The sequence below is a fragment of the Delphinapterus leucas genome, chromosome 18, assembly GCF_059928025.1.
Source record: "Delphinapterus leucas isolate spDelLeu-1000000601 "Yukka" chromosome 18, BTC_Dleu_Yukka2, whole genome shotgun sequence".
NCBI classification, from domain to species: domain Eukaryota; kingdom Metazoa; phylum Chordata; class Mammalia; order Artiodactyla; family Monodontidae; genus Delphinapterus; species Delphinapterus leucas.
In genome coordinates, this window is record NC_143146.1 from 57,169,199 (window position 1) to 57,191,424 (window position 22,226).

A 22,226-nucleotide genomic window follows, 5' to 3' on the forward strand; every position below is an offset into this window, starting at 1 on the left:
ATCATGGTGAAACAATAAGCCTACGTTCTTACACCTCGGAGATAAAGCCATGTTCAACATTCTGTGATGTTTTTATTTTGAAGCTATTGACAGTGTAGGGAAAAGTCCCTGTAATGAAAATTATTTAAAACTCTCATTTCACCATTATTTTTACAATATGTTTGAAATTTCCAGTGCAAGATTTTTATTTAACCCAACCCTACCCTTCTATACACATACAGTTAAGACTTATAAATTTTTTTGTATTCAAGGAAAATACAGCCTTCCATCTTCCATAGAAATACATTATGTCTGTAAACAAACCTTTTAATAGCTTTAAATCTAAAAACAAAATTTTATCCACACAATCTTTACTTATCTTTCCCAAACTTACCAGACTAATAAAGCCAAGAATTTTAGCTCCTCTCCCGCCACCACCCCCCACAAATACAGTAGCTATTCTAAATCATAATTTCCTTTTATAATTCTCATTTTTCAGAGTATAACTTCTTCAGGGAGCCAAATTCTTTCATTTTAATCCGCAAATTGTCATTAATCAAACTTTTATTTCTTGCTTAGGACCCTATCATAATGTTCATTTTTAATTTTAGGAGTCCATTCTTATGAGTTTTCTTCAAATCAAAAGGGAAATCTCCTCTTGCTTCTAGCAGACTCTGCATAGCAAAGGTAAATTGTTCCAGTGGCTTTGATTAGGTTTATGTAGATATAAAGACAAGAATCATTAAAACCCAATTTTATCCTTTTCCATGTTGTTTTGATAAGGTTAAAAGCAAGAGACTCTAAGATTTCCCCTCCTACAATTAGTTGTTCAAGGAGAACATGAAAATATAAAACATTTTCTTCTCCTATTAACAGCACCCACAAATTGGGTAGCTCTCCAATCAGCCATTATTTTCAAATATTCTTTTTCTGAATAGAGGAACTGTCTCTTGTATGCTATTTTGTGAGGGTCTTTGTTTATCAAGATCTCACTTTAAAAGATGTGACCATATTACTCCTGATATTTATGATATTAGCTCAAGAGTTTTAATGGTTTGCAAAACTGGCATACAAAAACGGCATCTAAAACAATCCAATTCTGGAAACAAAGCTAAGATGAAGCTAATCAGGAAAATGCAAAAATAGACTAAATAGATCACCTATTTCCTACATTTGGCACTGGGTGACCCAATGAGAATCATTTTAATTCAATAGTTTAAAATAATTTTTTTTCTCAAAAGAGTTTAACATATACAAGGATAGGATATATATTCAGAAATACTTAGAGGAAGACACATAAAATTAAAATACACTTAAAAATACTGTTGTAGTTTCCATTTTCTACTCCTGAAAGAAAAATAAGCCATTTATCAGTAAGTGCATTTTTTTACGGAGAAAATATTTATTAGTTTTTCAAATGATCACATAATACAAATATTACACAATTAGTCATTCTAGAAAAAAATTAGCTTATAGTAATATCCATAAAATAAACACTGAAAAATATAGGATTGCATATTGTGACACGAAATATTTAAAAATCTGAAAGGAAAATGTATCAAAATAAAAGTTTAAACACATCAGTTCACATTAATATACATAAAGTTTCACTTTTAAATAGCTTTTAGTGGCATGAGATGAATAGAAATGCACTTCATTTCTTTTGCACACTTTAAGGAACAAAGCTAAAATTTAATCAAAGCATGAGATTAATGGGATTAAGAGTTTAAATCGCTTCTTCAAAACTGAAACAGAAGGCTAATAATAACCTCACAGGCCATAAACTCGTTTGTACTGTGGTTCAAAGAGTTCAACTAAATTTCCAAGCAAATCTCACTTTCAGTTCCCTGAGTTCTTTCTAAAATGTTGAGTGAGTAGTTGTTTTTTAATTTATGTGTGTTTGTAACAACTATCGTACTAACTTTTAACAGAAACAAATCAAGAGTAAAAAGCTGTAATTGTTTATGGGAATTCAGAGCTCTCTAGGGAAATTTTAGTTCAAACTGATCTTTTAAATTTACTTTTAAGTACTGTACATACAAAAGTTTATTTATAATAAATGAGGGGAAAACAAGGCCTCACAAATAGCCGAGAAGACTAAAGGCCAGGTTATAATCTAGCCAATGTGGGTTTCCAAAACCTTTAAGATTCCTAAGCCATTTAGATGCTTCCATATTATTATCTCTAGAATTTCTATTCTTAAAATTTATACCAAATAAAACAAACTGGCAGCATTGCATAACTTTTAAAAACTTCTTTAACAGCTTTCGACTGACCAGTTAAATAGATACCAAAAAGAGAAATAAAGCATTTTGATCACTACTGCCATCAATTTATCGATAGTTTGGATAACTATCTTGCAACACTTATTCACACATAGAGGCTTATCCTACTACTACTAATTGTTTTTGCTCTATAAAATACCTCTTTTTTTTCAGTTATCATTCAACTTTAGAACGCCTGCAATGCAGAACGATACCTCAAGTTTAACAGGTATTTACTACTTTAGAAGACTGAACTCAAAGACGTCTCTACTCCTATGCTGGAATCTTTGTTGATTTGACAAATAAGAATAAGGCCCAAGACTAGAAAAAGTTTAAAAAGTGCATCCTAATATTAAAAGTAATTTGGGAGTAATTAAGAAGTTCACCCTTTATATTTCCTAGTTCCTTTCAGTGTCAGGCAACAAAAGACAGTTTCATTACGATTTCTGGATCTCCCAGACTACTAAAAAATAAAAAGTCTGCCTGCTTCATTAAGGTGATTTTCAATCCCACAAATCTTTTAAGTGAAACAGATACAGAGAGCTGCTTTTTAAAGAAAGGTGTCTCTCATGCTTCCTCTATTTCAGTCTTCTGAATAAAAAGGAATTATTTTCATGGCCATGTAAAATTCCAATCTGAAAAAATTACGTCATTATTTGAGCCTTTCCGTTTCCAGATCAAGAGTACACCAGAGTAAATCTTAAAGTTTATCAATGGCAAGATCAGGTGGCTCTCTCATCCTTGTGTCTTCTAGATATAATGCATGGCTCCGTTCACCACTGCCTTCCAAACTGCAGCTGCTGCATGTGTGACAGATATCATCCATGAAGGCTCTGCTAGAAGAGTTCCTTTTGCTGAAGTATGATGTTTACCAGTTGAAAGAAATCTGGGCAATTAGAGAACAAATAAACCGGTCTCCCATTATCAAGATACCTGGAGTCACAGAAGGGATCCACCAAGGAGAAATGAAAACCTGCCAAAGGCACCAACTTCACGTTCTACCCACTGTAGGTGATAAGAACTTCCTGGAATCAAATCCTACCCTTGGCATCAAAGAAACTAAGAGAAAACCATCTTAATGCCATGGGGAAAATCTAGGAAAAGGCTCGTTTGCCTTGTTATATCCTGAAACTCATATTCATTCATATGTATCTTATTAAAGAATGAAGCCTAGACTTGACAGTAAAACCATAATGGTACTATCATTGCATCTTGTTTAAAGATCTACTTAATTTGAAGTCCTAAAGTTTGAGGTAGGAAAAAGACCAAAAAGTTCTCACTAACACGGTAGGATAACACCTGGACATCAGACTGTGTAAATTAGGAGAATTCAGATGCCCAGCTTGCCCAAAGACGAAATAAAGAAACTTCTTAAATACTGGAATATAAAAGAGCACTTAGAAGTCCACTAATACCAGTAAAGGCTAAAATGGGCAAATATTTCCTTTAAAAAATTCCTGTGGACTACACAGGCATTCACCAAATCAAGTGCCCCCAAATCACCCACTGCTTTAATTATCTGGAGAGAAAATTAAAATAAATTTTAGGTCTCTTTTCTGAACGGGCACTAGTTAGCATTCTTAGAAAAACAAACAGATTGCAGCCCCACTTGGTTCTTATATGAACCCAAGGAGTTTAACAGTAGAATTAAATGGGCAATGGAAGGACACTCCAATCTATAAATAAACCCAAGTAAATAATGGAAAGCACCCACTTGTTTATTATCCTTTCCCAACTCTCTCCAGAAGCTGGATATTCTGCCTCCAAGGGTTCAGTGGAGAAAGTGGACCCCTGACGTCAAAAGCTCTCCGTGGTCTTGGCTGTATCTGTGGTTCTAGGATCACTCCTTGCACCTCTGGTAGGAGAGAAGCACTGAAATAGAGAGCTGAATATAGATTTAAGAAAAAATTCTTATTAAGAAATTACATTCTCTGGTCATTTGAGCTTGTAATGACTTAGCCTCAGGATAAAAAGGAGCTACATTTGGGCATACTTTCCTTAGTGCCTTCTTAATTTGAATTTTAGAAGTCTGTCACCACAAATGATTCATTCCTCAGTCACTATTAAGAAGGGACCTATTTTGGTCTAAGCCGTAACATGTTCTGTGACAAACCACCCAACTTCAAGTGGAAGACCAAATCCAGAAATGATCAATTAGGACTGGAAAACAAGATCAGTTGTCTTAAAGGGACAGGGAAAGGCACTCGACCTCAGATATATCAAGGAAGTCCCAATTAACTCTTCTGTCAAAGAGAAGAAGACGGATTGCAAAGTAGAAACAGAATAATCAAGCATATTAACAGGAATACCACTAAACCTTGGGAATTGTCTAAGAAGCTGGATTTGTTCTCAGTTTTTAAGTTTTCAGTAATTTAAAGAGTTAATCAGACTACAGTCCCATATTATAGCAATATAAAACGAAATCTGAATTTTATCAAGCTATGACTACTGTCACTGAAAAAGATTTATTCTTCAAGCACTCATATTTAAAAGCGGGAGGGCAGAATTGCGGATACAGGCAATACAGACTAAAAATCTTTTTTCAAACATATGATCATTTGGTTTGGGGTCAAGAAGGACCAGGAAATAATCATTAATGGCTACAATGCAGAAATTTAAGCAGTAAGATATACCCAAATAACAGACGATGATAAAGATACTGGAAAATAGTTTACTTTATTATAGAGATTAGGTAACTAAGAGAAGGAAGTTCAAAGGACACAGCATCTGAGCAAGGAAAAGCTGAAAGGAGAATAAGACAGACAGATAGGTATTTAAAGTTACAGGGACTGCAGGATAAATTTTAACCGTAGAAAACAGATCCATTATACTTTGTGGTACAGAGTGATACATGAGTATTAAATTTCAGATCTCACTCTAAACAGAAGGGTGCTGCGTATTCCTGCTGGATGGAACGCAGGCAGTCACGCTATGTGACTTCAGGGACGTGTTATATTTGGGGATAAATTAAGAAAAAATGCTATCAAATAATGTCTCTCTCACACCAACTGGTCATCACAAGGGTTCCTTACCTGTTAGTGGAACGAGGATTGTGCTCTCCTGTTCTCTATCAATCAACCAACAAAGGTTATAGTCTCAGCACTAAGAAGGTGGCAACCAACCAAAGTTAGTTTTTAATGCCTTCATTTCCTCCTGGCTCTGCCAGCCAGTTTGGAAATATGCCAGCAGCTGAAAAGGAATGGTTATTCCATTACCTAACAACAGTTAGACTAAATGTTTTTTTTTTTAAAGCCTGAAGATGAAGGAATGAGCTAATAACCCTTCTGTACTTTAGGAATATGTTCAAGTCTCTACAAGTGAAAAATGTAAACAGTTTGGACTAAGAAAAGAAAACCTACAAATTTAACCATCAAATCTGTCATTTCCAGAATTTAAGCAAAGAAATGAAAAAACAAATCTAAAGAAGTCAAGGGGGTGAAACCGCCATCCAACGTGAGCTACCAAACAAATAACTACAAAAGCTATGAGCCTACGAGGCAGCTATTTTCCATTGTAAGTTTCCAACAGATTTTAAATCCTGAAGTCTTTAAACAGTATTCTGCAGTAGAATCACATTGAGTAGGAACATGAGGGACGGCAAGAGGAAAGGAGTACAAAAAAGAAAAAGATCTGAATACTGAATGTCTCAAGAAATACAATCTAACTAGGTATTTGCAAGGGTCCAAAACTCACAAATCCAATAGCAGAGTATTCCACAGCTGGAGTTCTTAAGAGGTGGCTTTTTAACAGATGAGAAAGAGCTTAAAACTGATACATCAGAGCTATTTTATTTATTTTCATTGGACCTATACAGTGGAAGCAGGTGCTACAAAAGTGCTTTTAAAATTATTAAACAATCATCCTCCAGCCTTTTCTAATCAATTTTCTTGACAAATCATTCTTTTTCATATCTAATAATATTTCAATATAAACCGTGAAAATTATTAAAGACTCCCAAATGAACGAGATCTAAGTAAAACTTAACTACTTTGATTAAGATACAGTTTAAAATATATTCAGAAACTATAAACAAGATATGATTTTCCAAATTTCCCAGTTTTCCTTCATTTCTTAAATACTAATTAGTAACAATATATCTGATTGAAAATACAGGCAAAAGGGGAGCATTCCATTATGGAACAGAATTATTTGGTAATTTAAGTTCAGAAGCCCACTTCACTTTGAAAATGAAAAACAACTCCGAAGAAATCGTATCTTGCTCAGATTAATAATGGTCTAAGTTTACAATTTCTCCTTCAGTAGGAGCTCCAAACCCTTGACTTATTTACCACACCCCACAGAGTATATAAATTAAAAATGCAACAAACTTAGATTTAAAAAAAAAAAAAAAAAAGTCCTTAGGTTAGGTTATAGGGTAAGTTAAATATGAGAGTTGGCTGAAGAAATAATAGATCCACTTATAAACTTCTCCCAAGTCAGATTACTTTCAGGATATAACTTCTTTGCTCTGCCTGAAGTATGCCAAAACTTGTGGATTCAACATATTCATACTCAAAAAAAAAATTAAACAAATCTCCCTAAATAGAAATTATTTTGAATCATTGAGGACAGCTGCATCTCTCTTGCTTCAGGAGTTAATAATCTATGAAGACTGTGGATTAGATAGTGTATCATATCACTTATGTAGAAAAATGTAAAGGCACTTTCAAAATGAGATCATTATTCAAACAAGAAAGGACAGCCTTTGCAAGACTACTACTGATGGAGGCTCACAAGAATGACATAGTAGGACCTACCCTAATTCTGTTTCAGTATACAGCATTCTTCTACGTGATGTTTCAAGAGGGAAAAAAGAAATTACTCCACTGCAGGGCTTGCATTTCAACCACTAAAGAAGAAATTCCAAACCAAAGCTAATAAAATCAGCAATGCTGAAATGCCACAAAGGAACTCAAACAAGGTGTTAGAAGGTCTATTCATCTACGATTTTAATATTTTCCATTAATACTTAAAAGTTTAAAGATTCTTACTGAAAATCAAGTCACATTCAAATCAGAAACAATCTAAGTATTTTATATATAAATACCACTCTGAGAAATTCTCCCGAAATGTACAAACTAGACTATTTGCAATATTTGTTCTCAATACTAAATTACTAAATGAGCATATACTGTTTATTACTTTTAAGCGTTTCTAATATCAATGAAAGAGGGAAAGCTACACCTGATCATTTTTAAGCAATGAAATTGAAGGTAACACATTTCTACAAAGACTATGATTTCTATTCACTTGTGTTATAGAAGACCAATCTGAAGTCGGAATTATTAAGTTATAGATTTACAGATTATTTATAAAACAAAACATTCTACTACTCTAAACTGGACACAGTAATATCTTTTTCTTATTCATCTTTTATCATTCACTGTTACTAATTGTAAGGCACTTCTAAAAAGAATAAGAATTTCCCACAAATCCCTCCAAGTGTCCAGATCAGCCCCAGATGGCATTAAGAAGAAAATGAAAGAATATCCTTAAGAGAAGCAGTGAGTCTTTGCATCTCCAGCCCCTAGACTATACACCGAATTAAATAAATTCAGTAAACGTTTTACAAATGAACGAAGTCTACCGGTCAAGAAACAGAAAGTAAGCAGAATTTTGTCAAGTGGCTGGTATCTAAAGTTAAACTTTCTTATCCTAAAAGAAATAAAAACTATTGAAAGTGTATTAGTTCCATGGATTCTCTTTTGGGGCTCATCAGCTACTAGGATTAATTTCTAAATATGATCAGCAGAAACGTCAAAGGTATTATCCTGAGGTGACACAAATTTTAGCTAAATTACAACACCCGTTATAGATTTTCTAATGTTCTTTTCCAGACCTAAAATTAGTAAAAAACAAAAAACCAAACCGGATATTGCCAGAACACCCAATTTCAATTTTTCAATTTTTCAATTTTAAAAAGTGAGAGATCTTGTCAAAAAGCAGACAGACAAACAAAGCCCAGCTTGCTCAGAATTAGTTAGCCACGGTATTGTACTGACTCTGGAGGAAAAGGTTCTATCTAAACCAGAACCTTGTATATACTGTCAAATGGGATACACCTTATAAACACTAAAATAAGGAAGAAAGCCTGGAACTTTAAGGAATGCACAGCATGGAAAGCAATTACCTAACAGAGAAGAAAGTTGTAATGAAAGTGAAAAACCCTATTAGATTGTTTTAAGAAATCAATATCTAACCAAATTCCAAGATTTACCACTATATTTTCTCTTCATCCTTTTGGAAAAGATACTATCCCGAAATGTTATTGGGATTCAAGTTACTCCACTAGGTTTAAATGTCAAGTGTTTGTTCAAAGATAGAAAAGAAAAAAATAGCTAATCCTGGGCTTCCCTGGTGGCACAGTGGTTGAGAGTCTGCCTGCCAATGCAGGGGACACGGGTTCGTGCCCCGGTCCGGGAAGATCCCACACGCTGCGGAGCGGCTGGGCCCGTGAGCCATGGCCGCTGAGCCTGCGCGTCCAGAGCCTGTGCTCCGCATCGGGAGAGGCCACAACAGTGAGAGGCCCGCATACCGCAAAAAAAAAAAAAAAAAAATAGCTAATCCAATTATGTCCTCATGTTCCACTGACTATAAGATGAGGAAGTAAAACAGGAAAAAAAAAGAAAATGCACAATACATTTTTAGAGTAGTTAATGCTCTATAGAATAAAAGATAAAAGGCAATCATAAAAATATATATCGACTATAAAAAAAATTCAGAATCAAGTTGCCTTTAAAAAGGCAACTTCAGGGTCAAGATGACTAAACACAGAAACATTTAAATTGACCACTGCCTCCTTTGAATGAAAAAGGCTCTGTTCCTTGAAACAAAGAAAACCTTAGTGAACATAATTTTATGTTAAAATCAGTGGAAATATTTTGAGAAACAGTATTTACATAGTCTTAAAATATCTCCCCAAAGACACTTATCATTTACAAAGGGAAAAAGAGTAAATCAACAGTGTAGACACCTGGCAGTCACCTCCTTAACCAAATCATCTTTTATCGCCACCAGTAATGGGACAAATCGATATCATGTAACTCCTGATATAATGTACTGACACAGACATAACATCATTTCAGTGGAATCTTTTCCAAAAATATATAATTCTCAATCTGACCAAGAGAGAACATCAGACACACAAGTTAAGTAATATTCAAACTAGCTAGTACTCTTCAAAATTGTCAAGGTTACAAAAGGCAAAGAGAACGAAGAACTAGTCCAGATTGAAGGAGACTAAAGAGACATGACAATTAAGTACACTGTAAAATTCTAGATAGGATCCTGGACCAAAAAAGGGTGATTTAATGGACAATGGTCAAAATGCAAATAAGCTTACGGATTGGTTAGTATTAATGTTAACTTCTGATTTCTATATTTCTTCTATGAATATTAGGAAAAGCTGGGTGAAGGTATATGGGGACTCTATGTACTATTTTCGCAACATTTTGTTAAGTCTAAATTTATTTTAAAATAAAGTTAAAAATATAAAACAAAAGGTTCTGAATATGTGACATACCTATGGAATGTTCACTGAGAAGAAATATAAATCTACAATTTTTATTGATAGAAAGTTCACTCCGATCTTTCTTTAAAAACTAATTCTAGTGGAAATGACAGCATTATGTTCTGTACTAATATCAAAAAAGTAATCAGATGGTGACAGTCTTGCTTATGCTTTTGTTTTTGCGGTACGCGGGCCTCTCACTGTTGTGGCCTCTCCTGTTGCGGAGCACAGGCTCCGGACGCGCAGGCTCAGCGGCCATGGCTCACGGGCCCAGCCGCTCCGCGGCATATGGGATCTTCCCGGACCGAGGCACGAACCCGTGTCCCCTGCATCGGCAGGCGGACTCTCAACCACTGCGCCACCAGGGAAGCCCTTGCTTATGCTTTTTAATTTCTTTGATAAATAGTTCTCTATACAGAGAACTTTGATTCAGAAGAAAGTATGAGAGATCAAAAAATATCTTCTCTCCTACAAAGAGAAAAACTGAATTATGTTTATGTTAAACTAGAGTGGAAATTAACTTTAGACTAAAGCAAACATATAATAGAGTTAGTGGCTTAAAAAGTCTTCAAATTTAAATTACCATGTATGTATATACACTACTATGTGTAAAATAGCTAGCTAGTGGGGATCTGCTGTATAGCACAGGGAGCTCAGCTCAATGTTCTGTGGTGACCTAGATGGGGGGGATTGGCGGGGGTGGGAGGGGATAGATGTGTACATATAGCTGATTCACACTGCTGTACAGCAGAAACTAACACACCATTGTAAAGCAACTATACTCCAATAAAAAAATAAAAATAAATTACCATGTATGAATTTTTATTCCTGCATAATAAAAATGGAAGGAATAAAATTTTCTGCTCATTTTCCCTAAAAACTTCCATAAGAAACAATGTATTATAGCACCATAAATATCCCTCTAACTTTTTTTTTGCTAAAAGTCAAATTATAAAACTCCCAAATAATATACCTTCACTTATAAAATCAGTTACAATATTCATACATAAACTTTTAATTTTGTTAACATTTATTGAGAGCTTAGTATACAGCAATATATTATGCATTATATATATATACTGCTTCATTCGATCCTCACAATAACTCAATGACATATACAGTACAATCATCACAGTTTTACCGATAAGGAAACTAAGGCACAAAGTAGTAAAGTAACTCGGCTAAGATCACACACCTAGTAGGCTGTAGAGCAGAAAACTGAAAAGCCAGTTTGTCTCCAAGATCCTCAGTTTTCACTAATTTTATACTTTTCCAAATCATATTATTTTGATTAACAATTATTTTCTTTCAAAATACTTAGTATATGATAAAATGCCAGATTAAATGTTTTAAGTAGAATTCTGAAATTCTCTCCTTCTATTTCATTTAAACATAGATCAGTTGACAGTTATTTGCTTTGCCATTTCTATCAACCCAGGAAAGTTTGACAAGGCAGTAAGAGTTAGAAATAAAATACAGCAAAACTCAATATCAACAACATAAATATCTAGGAACAACAGATGTTTCTATTGAAACTGAAAGACCTGTATCTAAAACTTTGTTGAAAAGGTAATCCAAAATTCCTCTCATCTTTAAAGTATCTACAAAAAAGCAAAATGCAGAATTTTAATTTCTAGTTTATACGTCACATATCTATTGACCTGCCTAACAAATAAATATATAGGATACTCTCTTAAATGTATAAAAATCTCAAAGAGTTTAATGAGTTCAATTACCTTAATGTACTTTAAAAATTAGATAAATTTCTATAATTTAAGTCATCATTTCTGTTACAAGCATGATTAGAATAATGATCTAGCAATAACAAATTGCATTTTATTCTCTACTAATTCAGAGCTCAATTCTGCTACCCAGAGAACAGTCTTTAGTTTGTCACTGAGTGTATAATATTCAGTATGGACGTTGTAGTTGTCCTCAATTTTAATATATTTTAAATATTATTTACAGATAGCTTTCACTATATCTACTCAAATTCTTCTGTACACAAAGACAAAATCAAAGGAAGGTCATTCCCTTCCTCATCCCAACCTGAGTCTAATAAAAATCAATATAAATACACTCATCTCAATGGAAGTATGGTATCAGAAGCACTCAGCACTTTATACAAGAACAGTATGCTTTCAAATTCTTTATCAATAAAATGGGGTAGGCTTTTGAAAAGACAGGACAAATATCTAATTACAAATAACACCTTTAATCTACCCTATTCTAAGTTATATAACTTGTCTGGCCATTGAACCTGCAGTGACAAAAAGGAAGTCATAAGGCCAACACATCCATAAGTCTTAGAGAGAGGGCATCCTGAACTTCAGGGCCCATGTCAGTAAACCATCAGAAACTAAGAAAGCCTGTGTTTGTCAAATACTCATCAGGTAGTTAGTATCTACACAGTAATGAAACTACAAACCAGAAAAATAAAAAATGCCTAACCTGATATGCTATATACTAAATTTAAATCCTGGAACAAACCTTTAATCCTGGGATTTTACCAACCCTTCACAGCTTTCACAGCCGATTCTACTTTCCAAACATTTTGTAAATAAGGTTTTACAGTCACAATCCAGGTCTTGAAAAGGAAAATACTGCCAAAAAGAATATGGTGAAAAGGTACGAAGGGAAAAGAATATCACCACCATCAATAATCAACAATTTAAGAAATATGATTTGATATAAAACAGATACATGAAGTTTAGTTACCATTGTATGGGCTATCAACACAACTTTGTAAAGCCATCACAGATCTTGGGTTAAGGCCTTGAAAGTGCCACTACTACCAGAACTCAAGTTTTCAATTTAGCAAGTGAGAAAACGACAAATGTGGACATACCTCCTCGAAGAAATGAAATTCATGTATATTCCTTCACATGTTTTAATAAGGCACTCCTTTAAATTTTACTCAGAATACCAGATTACAGTATTTCTGAGTAGGAAAAAAACCTTTTTCCGTTCTTCCTTCAAAACTTGAATCAAATCTCTGATACTGCCGAATGCAGCTAGTATTAATACTCTAAAAGTTCTGACTTCCTGCAGTTTTATGGTGGTCTATCTTCAAAGACATTCCCAAAAGAGCCAAAAAGACCTTAATCTACTAATACATCTTCAGGAACATCTCCAATACCCATTCTCTTCACTCCTTTGATAAATCCTTTTAGTCCCCAGAAGACTTCAATTTTTCTCAGAATTTGACATCCCTTTCGGTACTCCTTTCTTATTCCATTGCTCAAATAAGTGTAACATGGGAAATGGATAAACGGGAGATAAGACTGTTTAATTGGCTCCTTTGTTAGCAATGTCAAGCTTTAACTCTAAAGCATAAGAAAAACAAAGTTAGTAAAATTTCTATATTTTACTAATGAAAGCATAGAACCAATTCTGATTAGCTTCCCTATCTTTGAATGTTTATGGAGTTAACTAGATTTCCCCCAGGAATATAGTAAACTCGTATGAGGGCCATCCCTAAGATCTGCAAACCATTCACAATGACAGGGCCAATTAAATGAGGCTGCAAATATGTCAGTGCTATACTTCTCAAAATATGTTCTTAAACTTCTGCCAGATGGTATATGCTTGGTATATACTTTCACATGACAATTATATTTTTATTTCTAAAATAAATCAAATGCTTACAGAAAAGAGGGTGGTATAGCAGAAAAAGAACTGTTCACGTAGAATAATAAATGTAGAGATGGGATCCAGCTGAGGCCTGCCATCACTTAGCTGTATGACCCAGAATATTCTCACATATAAAATGAAGCAGATCAATATTTCCCGAAGTGTATTCCAAAACACACTGGGTCTATAGGACATTAACAGGTGCTGTATGTTCAAAGGAGTTGGAGTCAATAAGTAAAACTGTCTCCCTTCTGCAGAATTTCTCAATCTTCAATAAACTAAAATGCAATGTCCATCTCTAAGACGTGTATGTCAAAAAGCATTCCCCCAAATTCTTGGGCTCTAGAACTACTTTTTTTTTTTTTTTTTTTTTTTTACTTGAAGAACTAGTATTCCCAAAACACTAGTTTTGAAACTTTTAAACTAGATTTCAAAATCCAGTTCAATGAATCTTTGAAACTTAAAAAACAGGTACTGACTCATTATCTTATTTAAAATAAACTGATTAACTCCATTCATTCTAAGGAGGTAAGTGGTCAGTCCCATATGGGACCGAGTATGGAACAGATGGTCTTCAGGGCATTATGCCTGTCTAAAACAATCTTTACAATGAAAGAGTTTCAGAATCCTTTGATTAGGGAAATGGTTGTATTCTGGAGTATCAACAAACTGCTACATGACACTACATTCCTTCTACATATTCCCTGCCCCCATTAAGAAAGAGGAAAGTGTGCTTTGTAACAACTTTTATTTCCGTAACTTTCAGAAGTTTGAAGCACTTCTCCAATAGTCAGATATAGTACTAGCATCCTGGGATTCAGGAAAAGAATTAATCCCTGATGCTTCCATTATATGTAATACATTCACTACTCACCTTATGCATCTGGAATGGTGATACTATATACATTATTCTTAAGAGAAATGAGAAAGTAGTCACTCTTTTCCTGTAGGCATTAATTCTCTTATGGAGCCCAAGGTGAGAAAGGCTACAACCAAAAATGTCAAAGACGCAGAATCACTTGTCTCGAAGGCTATAGTAGGGAGACAGTCTCTAAATATGTAGACAAGCTTTTAGTTTTAATTTACAGTGGGTAAGAAAGGAATGGAATCATTCTTATTCGGCACAATAAGAGCAGCCACCGTTTACAAAACTAAGAACTGAGCTAGGTGCATTACTTACTTCCTCTCCTTTAATCCTCCCAACAACAGTGTAAGGATAGCTATTACTCCCATTTAACAGGTAAGGAAACTGGGCTTACATGTACACTTACAAAGGTCATACAATGAAGAGGTAGCATAAACAAGATCAGACGCCACATCTGATGCCAAGGCTAATGCTCATTAAACTCTACCTCATTATGCTCTATGCTCATTAGTCTACAGCCTAGATGAATCAACTTGTGTGAATAAAAAAGCTGTCATGCACATCACACACAGAGCTCAGCATAATATAACTTGGGATAATTCGGAAGATATATCAAGATCTTAGGCTATTTCTTCAGGGTACTAGATAAAACTCTTTAAGACCAAAATCATGACTTTTTTTCTTTGCATCCTTAGTACCTTTGCTCAGTGTTAACATACATAACAAGCATTTAATAAATAGTTCTTAAATAAATAAACCAACACAATACCAAAAAAGAACAGAAATACTGTAAATGTAAAAAGTCTCCTGGGCTAACAGACAATGGCTTAACTAGTTTAGGTAATTTTTCTAAAATGTTTTATATAGCTAGATTTACAGATGTAGGCAACAAAACTTTAATAAATTATGACTATCACCAGATCCTCCTCCTTCCCTACCATCCCCTTTAATGGTCTTCTACTACCTTTCTATTTCTCTGTTTTTTTCTCCCCTATTCATGTTTTGAGCCTCTAACTCAGACCATTGGTATCAATGGCATTTAGGTCACATATTCATAAGCCCAAATATAGCACAGCTAGGTTTCTGTTAGGCCAATGTGTCTACTTGTTTTTGCTTTTGCACATTGGATCGATTTCTTAAAAAGCTAACTGAAGCTACTGGTATATCCTCATGGGCTAAGAATCTGAATATAACTGGAAACATAACTAAACCTTTACATAAAGAAAAATCCCAAAGTGAGTCTGTTAGTTAGCCTATCCATTTTACAATGGTAACCTCACTTTAAAACACTCTCTCTTCAATGTGACCGCCTCATGGATTGGGAAGAGTGGCAGATTTTTTTCAGGCTGTTGAAAGCACGTCAATAAGTAAAGTGTCTAGAAATGCAATCAACTGTACAAGATGTGAAAATTACTGACTTTCAGCAGCTTTTCGCTATTTCACCTTACTGGAAAGTAAAATTATGGAACGTGAGTAAGATTTATACTACATTACTATTAAATGATTAATTAAGCTACTATATCCTTTAAGATAAATCTTTACAGTTAACTACAATTCAAAAAAAATTCCAATTGCTTCTTTCTATAGTTCCAGTGTTTGTAAATCAGGAAAAATATAATAGAAATTAAGGAAAGTAGCTTTATAAAAACTTGGAATTAATGCGTAATACAATTGTCTTAGATTTAAAAAAAATACACTTCCCCTTCTAGGTTAATGAGCGAAAAGACTAGATAAATCCTGTTTTTCAACTTAATATAAAAACCTTCATGTAAATTAGCATTTTCTTGTTCCAATAATAAGCATGTGATGTGAATCTAAGCTGTAACTGTACAGAATTAAAGATCTGAGTCACAATGTGCTATTATGACTGAAGTGATTAAAGTGAGTTTTCTACTTTAAAAAGTACTGTAATGTAATTTGATCACATGAAACAAAAAAAATAACCTAAGTATCAACAGCTTATAACACTTAAAGCTCACTGAGACCAATGGAAGGCTACCAGTCTGATTTATTGAAATGTTCATGTCATAAAACTTTATCTCTATATCAATTTATTATTCAGAGATTGGATGCCACTTAAGCAGATTTTCCAAATTAAAAGTTTATTCTTCAGCAAAAACTTGGAAAGTTTAATCATTTTGAATAGAAAATGTATCGAGAAAAAAATAACTGAATTCAGATTGCGAGGATCATCAACAGGAGCACCAAGCCGCTGCACCACAGTGAGGAACCAACGAGAAGCGTCTAAGGCCAAATGGCTCCATGCTCGCAGGCTAAGGACTGTTGTTTACAGTTGTCCATTGTCACATCTTGCTGCTTATCAGTGGGCCATGGCAACCTCCAAAATGCTTCAGAATACAGTCACTGCTCGGTATCCACGGGGAAATCGGTTCCAGGACCACCTGTGGATACCAAATCCACAGCAGTATCAATACTACTGGCCCTTCCCATCTGTGGATTCCGCATCCTCAGATTCAACCGACCAGAGAATGGTTGAATCCATGGACGCAGAACCCACGGATACAGAGGGCCGAGTGGTACAAGCTTTGGAATCAAATCACCTAGTAGAATACTAGCTCCATCACTTAGTAGTTACGTGACCAAGCTACTTGACAATATTTCACCCACAGTAATGTATCAGCCAGTAATACACTGAAAGAAATCTTAGAATCATGTCGTATAATCCTCAGGCTCCCAATGAATTCATCATCAATTTCATACAAATTCACAAAAAAGAAGAGTTAAAGAGGTTGCTAATCCAAATATTATTTACCTTCAATAAGCATTAAATATACTTGTTCCTAAAAGGACTGGGATGCAGTTTCGTGGTTTTTTATTATTATGGGATTCAAGAATGGAGGCAGAAAACTAGTTACGATACCTAGTTTGGACTTACCCTACCCTCCTCATTCTGGATCCACCCTTCCTCCCTGGAACCTCAAAACAGGTAAAATTCCTCATAATAAAATATATCCAGTGTATAAACATATAAATCCTGATGTCATATCAGAGAATAACTGGCAAATAATGTTTGGTAGATCCCCAAAGAGGAGAATAACACAATGAAGATAAAGAACAGCTTAGGAATCAGTCCAATCCCTTATTTCAAAATTCTGTGATATTATGGAACCTCCACCAAAGACAAGACATGGCACCATGCTTGACTCTGAAAGAGAAGTTAAGACAAACTGTACAGTGATCAAGCCTTTTAAAACAGGAAGAGAAGGAACGACCCAGACATGTGATGGCTCATTAGCACATGATCAGTGGACAGCACTACAGCCAAAACCAGGCATTCACTCAATTCGCCTCACCACGCTGCACCCAAAACAATACACTTGAAGAAACAAAAACCAAGCAAAAATGGTAACTACAAAGCAGCATTTCTTCCAAAATAAATTGGCTAACATAAGTTTCACTGCATACCATCTTTCAAAAGTAATTTTTAAAACATGGGAGTATGTCCCTCAATAGAAAGAGAATCCTTGTCATTGTTGAAAATACCAAAACAAAACTGTCTAAAAGGACACAACCAAGCAAACAAAACTATAATAAGCATAAACAAAAGCTTCCTTATGAAAGAGAGTAAATGGTCTGGGTTATCCATCTCTAAAGAGAGACTGAAAACATCTGAAATGAGAAATCAGCTTTCCTTGATACCATTATTTGATTTACTGTGTTGAAAAAGGTAATAAAGATATTTCAAAGGAAAAACTCAGGGGGGGATAATATTATAGCAAAATAACTAATAAATAGGTATCTATACAATACCTCATAGAGAACAGGTAACTGTATGTCACTTATTCATCAGTAATTTCACTAAAAGTACAAATCATTAATAACAATTACTTCAATCTTAGCATCTATTAGGGACTTTTAATTTTACTACTGGAAATATTCTCTCTAATTTCTATCTGTAAAGGTCTAACATTTATTTATAAGACATTATGAATTTCTTACAGAATAATCTTACCAGCCTGAAAGCTAGGAAAACATGAAACACTTGCCCTTACTTTAGAATAGGAAAAAAGCAACATGGAGCAGCATATTAATTTGTTGATGGTTAAATGATACAATGGAGGCAGATAACTAAAAAGACTGTCTCTTTATACTTATCCATAGCTCAGTAGTTAACAACATTGGGAATGCATTCGTGTTCATGCTTCCTTAAAATAATACACAAAACATAATCTAACTTTCAACTGGTGAACCTTCAATACCATATCAAATTTCTTTGGGGTTTTCTTAAAATTTCTAACTCCTACCTTGCTGTCAGGCTATAAACTGCTACTTTCCCAATGTCACCTTACATGCCTCAGAATCCCCTTTTTTTCCCCTTCTCCTCCCCTCATCTGCTTTAAAATGATAAAGCTAGTAAAATATAAGACTTGAAAAAAAAGTCTAAAAAGGACCAGAAATGCTATGCAGAAACAGTAAGGGAAAAAAACAAAACAAAACAAAACATTGCTTTACTTTGTGACGGCAATTTCAAGCAGTTTTGGAAGCCAGAGCTGTGTCTAAAGGATTAGGTTATCCACTCTGGATAAGTGGAGTGTTACCACGTGTGGACTGCGTCCTTACCTTCTTAGCTTTCTTAATGAGGCCAGGGTCACTGGTTCAAACCATTACCTCAGATCACAACCACAAAGAAAATGTGCCTCCATTTCCACCAGTGACAGAAAAGGAATTACTGAACTTCTCATACCCCATTAAGGAAGGGAGCAACTAGACACCCAAAGTAGGGTCAGCACTTTCCTAAAACACAGCACTGATCAGGCTACTCTACAAAAACAAGAAGCGTTCTCCATTCCAAGTCCAATTAAGTCCAAACTTCGCAATCCTGCCTTTAATTAAGGCTTTTCAAAGTTAGCCTTGCCTTCTACATTCCTGTATACAGACACTATCTCTTACCAACTTAGACTATGTCCTGTGTTCTCTTCTATAAATACTCCTCGTACCTTGAACCTTTTTGGTATGTTTTCTCCACTAAAGTGACTTACTAATCCCCATGGCTATCAAACTTCTCTCAAATGTCACCTCCTCAAAAGCATGTGATCTTTACCTTGTCTCCCAATACTGCTTTATTAGACCTCTCATGACACACCATACTCTACCTTGCCATACTTCTCCCATTTATTGGCTTTCTATCCCAAGTCATTCCCTAAAATGTTTCAAGAAGCTTACAAAGATAGATATAAATACTCTAAGATACAATAACTTATAAATGAGTAAGAAAACTTGACACAAGGGACCAGAAATAGAAGAGTAATATAAATTGAATCTGTTACCTGGTTAGCTTTTCCTTTCATGTATATGTATACGTATATATACACATACACTTATTCTTAAATTCAACGTAGGCTCTCCTTAAGGATATAAAGAGTGCTATGCATATACACAGTCAATAAATTACATCCTTTCAAATACCCAGGAGATTCTGTAATCTAAGGACATTTTCAAAACATCCCTTTAAAAAATTACATTCCTTTGTATGTGTACCCACACATACATGTATATATTCTCGAATTTTTTTAATGGCAAGCAAAATGAAACAATGCACCAAAATATAAAAGAGTAAGTTTTGTGGCACTTTAAATGTCAGTAAAATAATCAAATTACTCATATTTATTGTCAATGATAGCATTAACGCTTTTCTCATTTCCCTTTTGGTAGAGACCTAGGAGTGCTCAGGAGATAGGAAGAAATAATTCCACCTCTTTCCAATGCCTGGAAGAGACTGGCAATGGAACCTGGTTAGTATGAAAAGAAAGCAGCTGCGATCACTAAAGTAAAGAACCAATCCTAAATACTTAGTTCACCTTCACCTGGATTTCTATTCACTACTAAATATTTTTGGGACACATCTGCTTTGGATTATAGGCACAGATAAACCCTATGAAAAGATTAAATTGCCAAAAATCCTACCTGAAGGTTATAACCACTTATCCTCAGACCTTTAAAATTGCAGCTATAAATAATAGCTTTCCTGGGAAATTAGGTTATTTTTTTTCTTTTTCAACACAAGAGAAACAAAACATTGCTTCAAGGGAAGAGCAGGTAGGAAGGTGAATACAGTATTTTTATAAACTGAGAAATTTTGCTAACCAAAGCGTTCCTGTACTGAATCATTTTACAATGGAAATCACTCTCCCCCTAATTTCTTTCTTTCATTCGTTAACAAATAACAGAAAAACATAATTTCCTAAGTTCTCCTCCCTGTTCCAAGCGTACCCCCACTTCAATCCAGATTACGGATTCCTTTGATACTAATTTTCCCTGAACATCAGTTAGTTAGCAAGCGTTGAGGGCAAAATCACTTCCCAATTTAATCTTCAGTCACTTCCTTTCACCTCCTTAGCTTACTCCATTAAGCCCAACTGTTGCCTTAATTATGCCTAGACGGTTCTCCTTATTTCCTCCCATTTTTATTAACCCTCTCCTGCCTCAAACTTTCTCCTTCAACTCAAGACTTTTGAAAAGTCAGTTCAAACAACACTGCTTTCCTAACCTACCAAAGGTCAATTCTATCCCACCTGTGAACTCTGAATGCAATTTCCTGTGTCATTTTGGAGGCTAGCGTTCCAGTTACAGTCTAAGAAACGTTTTGTAGCACTATGTCAGGAATTCACGTAGCCTCTCTGAACTTGTTCCTCTACCTATAAGCCAAAAGTTGAATGGGATCAAGATTTCCAGCTCAAAACTTCTGATTCTTTGATTTCATATTTCATGTTGTTTAAAAGTGTTATTTAGCTCTTCTAATTTCCCCATGTATATGTAGCATACACTGCTTGAGAACAAGAACCATGTTAGATTACATCTGTGCCCACACCATTACTAGATAATGATTTACACCTAGTACCTACTCAATAAATATACCCATCTGATAGGCCAGTGAGGGGGAGACAGAGAACTTAATGTAATAGGTACAGTAACATATCCGAGAAGAACTGAACCTTACTCCTATCAAAACTGCTATGCAATAATGGTAACAGGATGGCAAAGTATTTGGCAATAATTATATCCCTTTCCCAGATGACTGTGGGGTATGTTTTTGCCACACATCTGCACTCATTTATTCAACAAATATTTCAGAACATACCACGAATCAGGTTATACTGCATGCAGTGGAAATACAGAGGTAAAAACAGATGGGTAACATCCTTACTCGCAAGGAGCTTACATTCTGGAGTACAAGAACAAGAGGAGCGTCCCTACCCGAACTTCCAAGATCAAAACAAGAGTGTCTGAGGATATAATGGGTTAAGTATCTGCAGCTCCCAGTGCCTTCCAGTGTAGGAAACAACAGCCAGAACACCTTGGTTTTGATCATACCCTACAGAGACGGCAGAGCACAGAAGTCATTAAGAGCACAAAGTCTAGACCCAGACTGACTGGAATTAAATCCCAGCTCCCACTTACTAGCTATGTGACCTTGAATAAATTACTTAATCATTCTATCCCTCAATTTCTTTACCTGCAAAATGCGGATAATAATGGTACTTACACCTCATAAGGTTGTTCTGAGAATTAAACAAGTTGATATATGTAAAGTGCTTAGAACAAGCATGTAACGAGTACCGTAATTTTCAACTACTCCTACTACAACTATTACTACTACTATTATTACTAAATTGTTGTAGTCTGTCCATGAAAAGCTAAAAACAGCATACGACACATGGTAGGAACTCAATATTTAATTACTGACGGAATAAATGAACCCAAGGCTCAGTTTCTTCCTCTGTGAAAATGGAACAAAAGCATCCTGTCCATTTTAGGACATGGGCGTCCCTGGTGGCTCAGTGGTTAAGAATCCGCCTGCCAATGCAGGGGACACGGGTTCAAGCTCTGGTCCGGGAAGATCCCACATGCCGTGGAGCAACTAAGCCCGTGTGCCACAACTACTGAGACTGTGCTCTAGAGCCCGCGAGCCACAACTACTGAACCTGCGTGCCACAACTACTGAAGCCCGCACGCC

General features: G+C 35.1%; 1 protein-coding gene across 4 annotated transcripts in view; it reads right to left on the reverse strand.

Moving 5' to 3' along the window:
- Positions 1–22,226, reverse strand: part of TSC22D1 (TSC22 domain family member 1) — a 136,223-nt gene that overhangs the window by 100,386 nt on the left and 13,611 nt on the right. The window contains exons 2-3 of one of the 4 annotated variants that reach the window (XR_002644707.3): positions 3,958–4,128; positions 43–3,129 (exon numbers count right to left, since the gene is read on the reverse strand). The exons of 1 other annotated variant lie outside the window; for it this stretch is intronic. Coding sequence is in view for 2 of the 3 variants with exons in the window: in XM_022574887.3 (XP_022430595.2) it covers positions 4,041–4,128 (88 nt within the window). In the remaining variant the exon portion in view is untranslated. Of the gene's footprint in view, positions 1–42; positions 4,129–16,332; positions 16,654–22,226 lie in introns of those variants that run through there. 2 more of the 4 variants (XM_022574887.3, XM_022574888.3) reach the window with 2 other exon arrangements.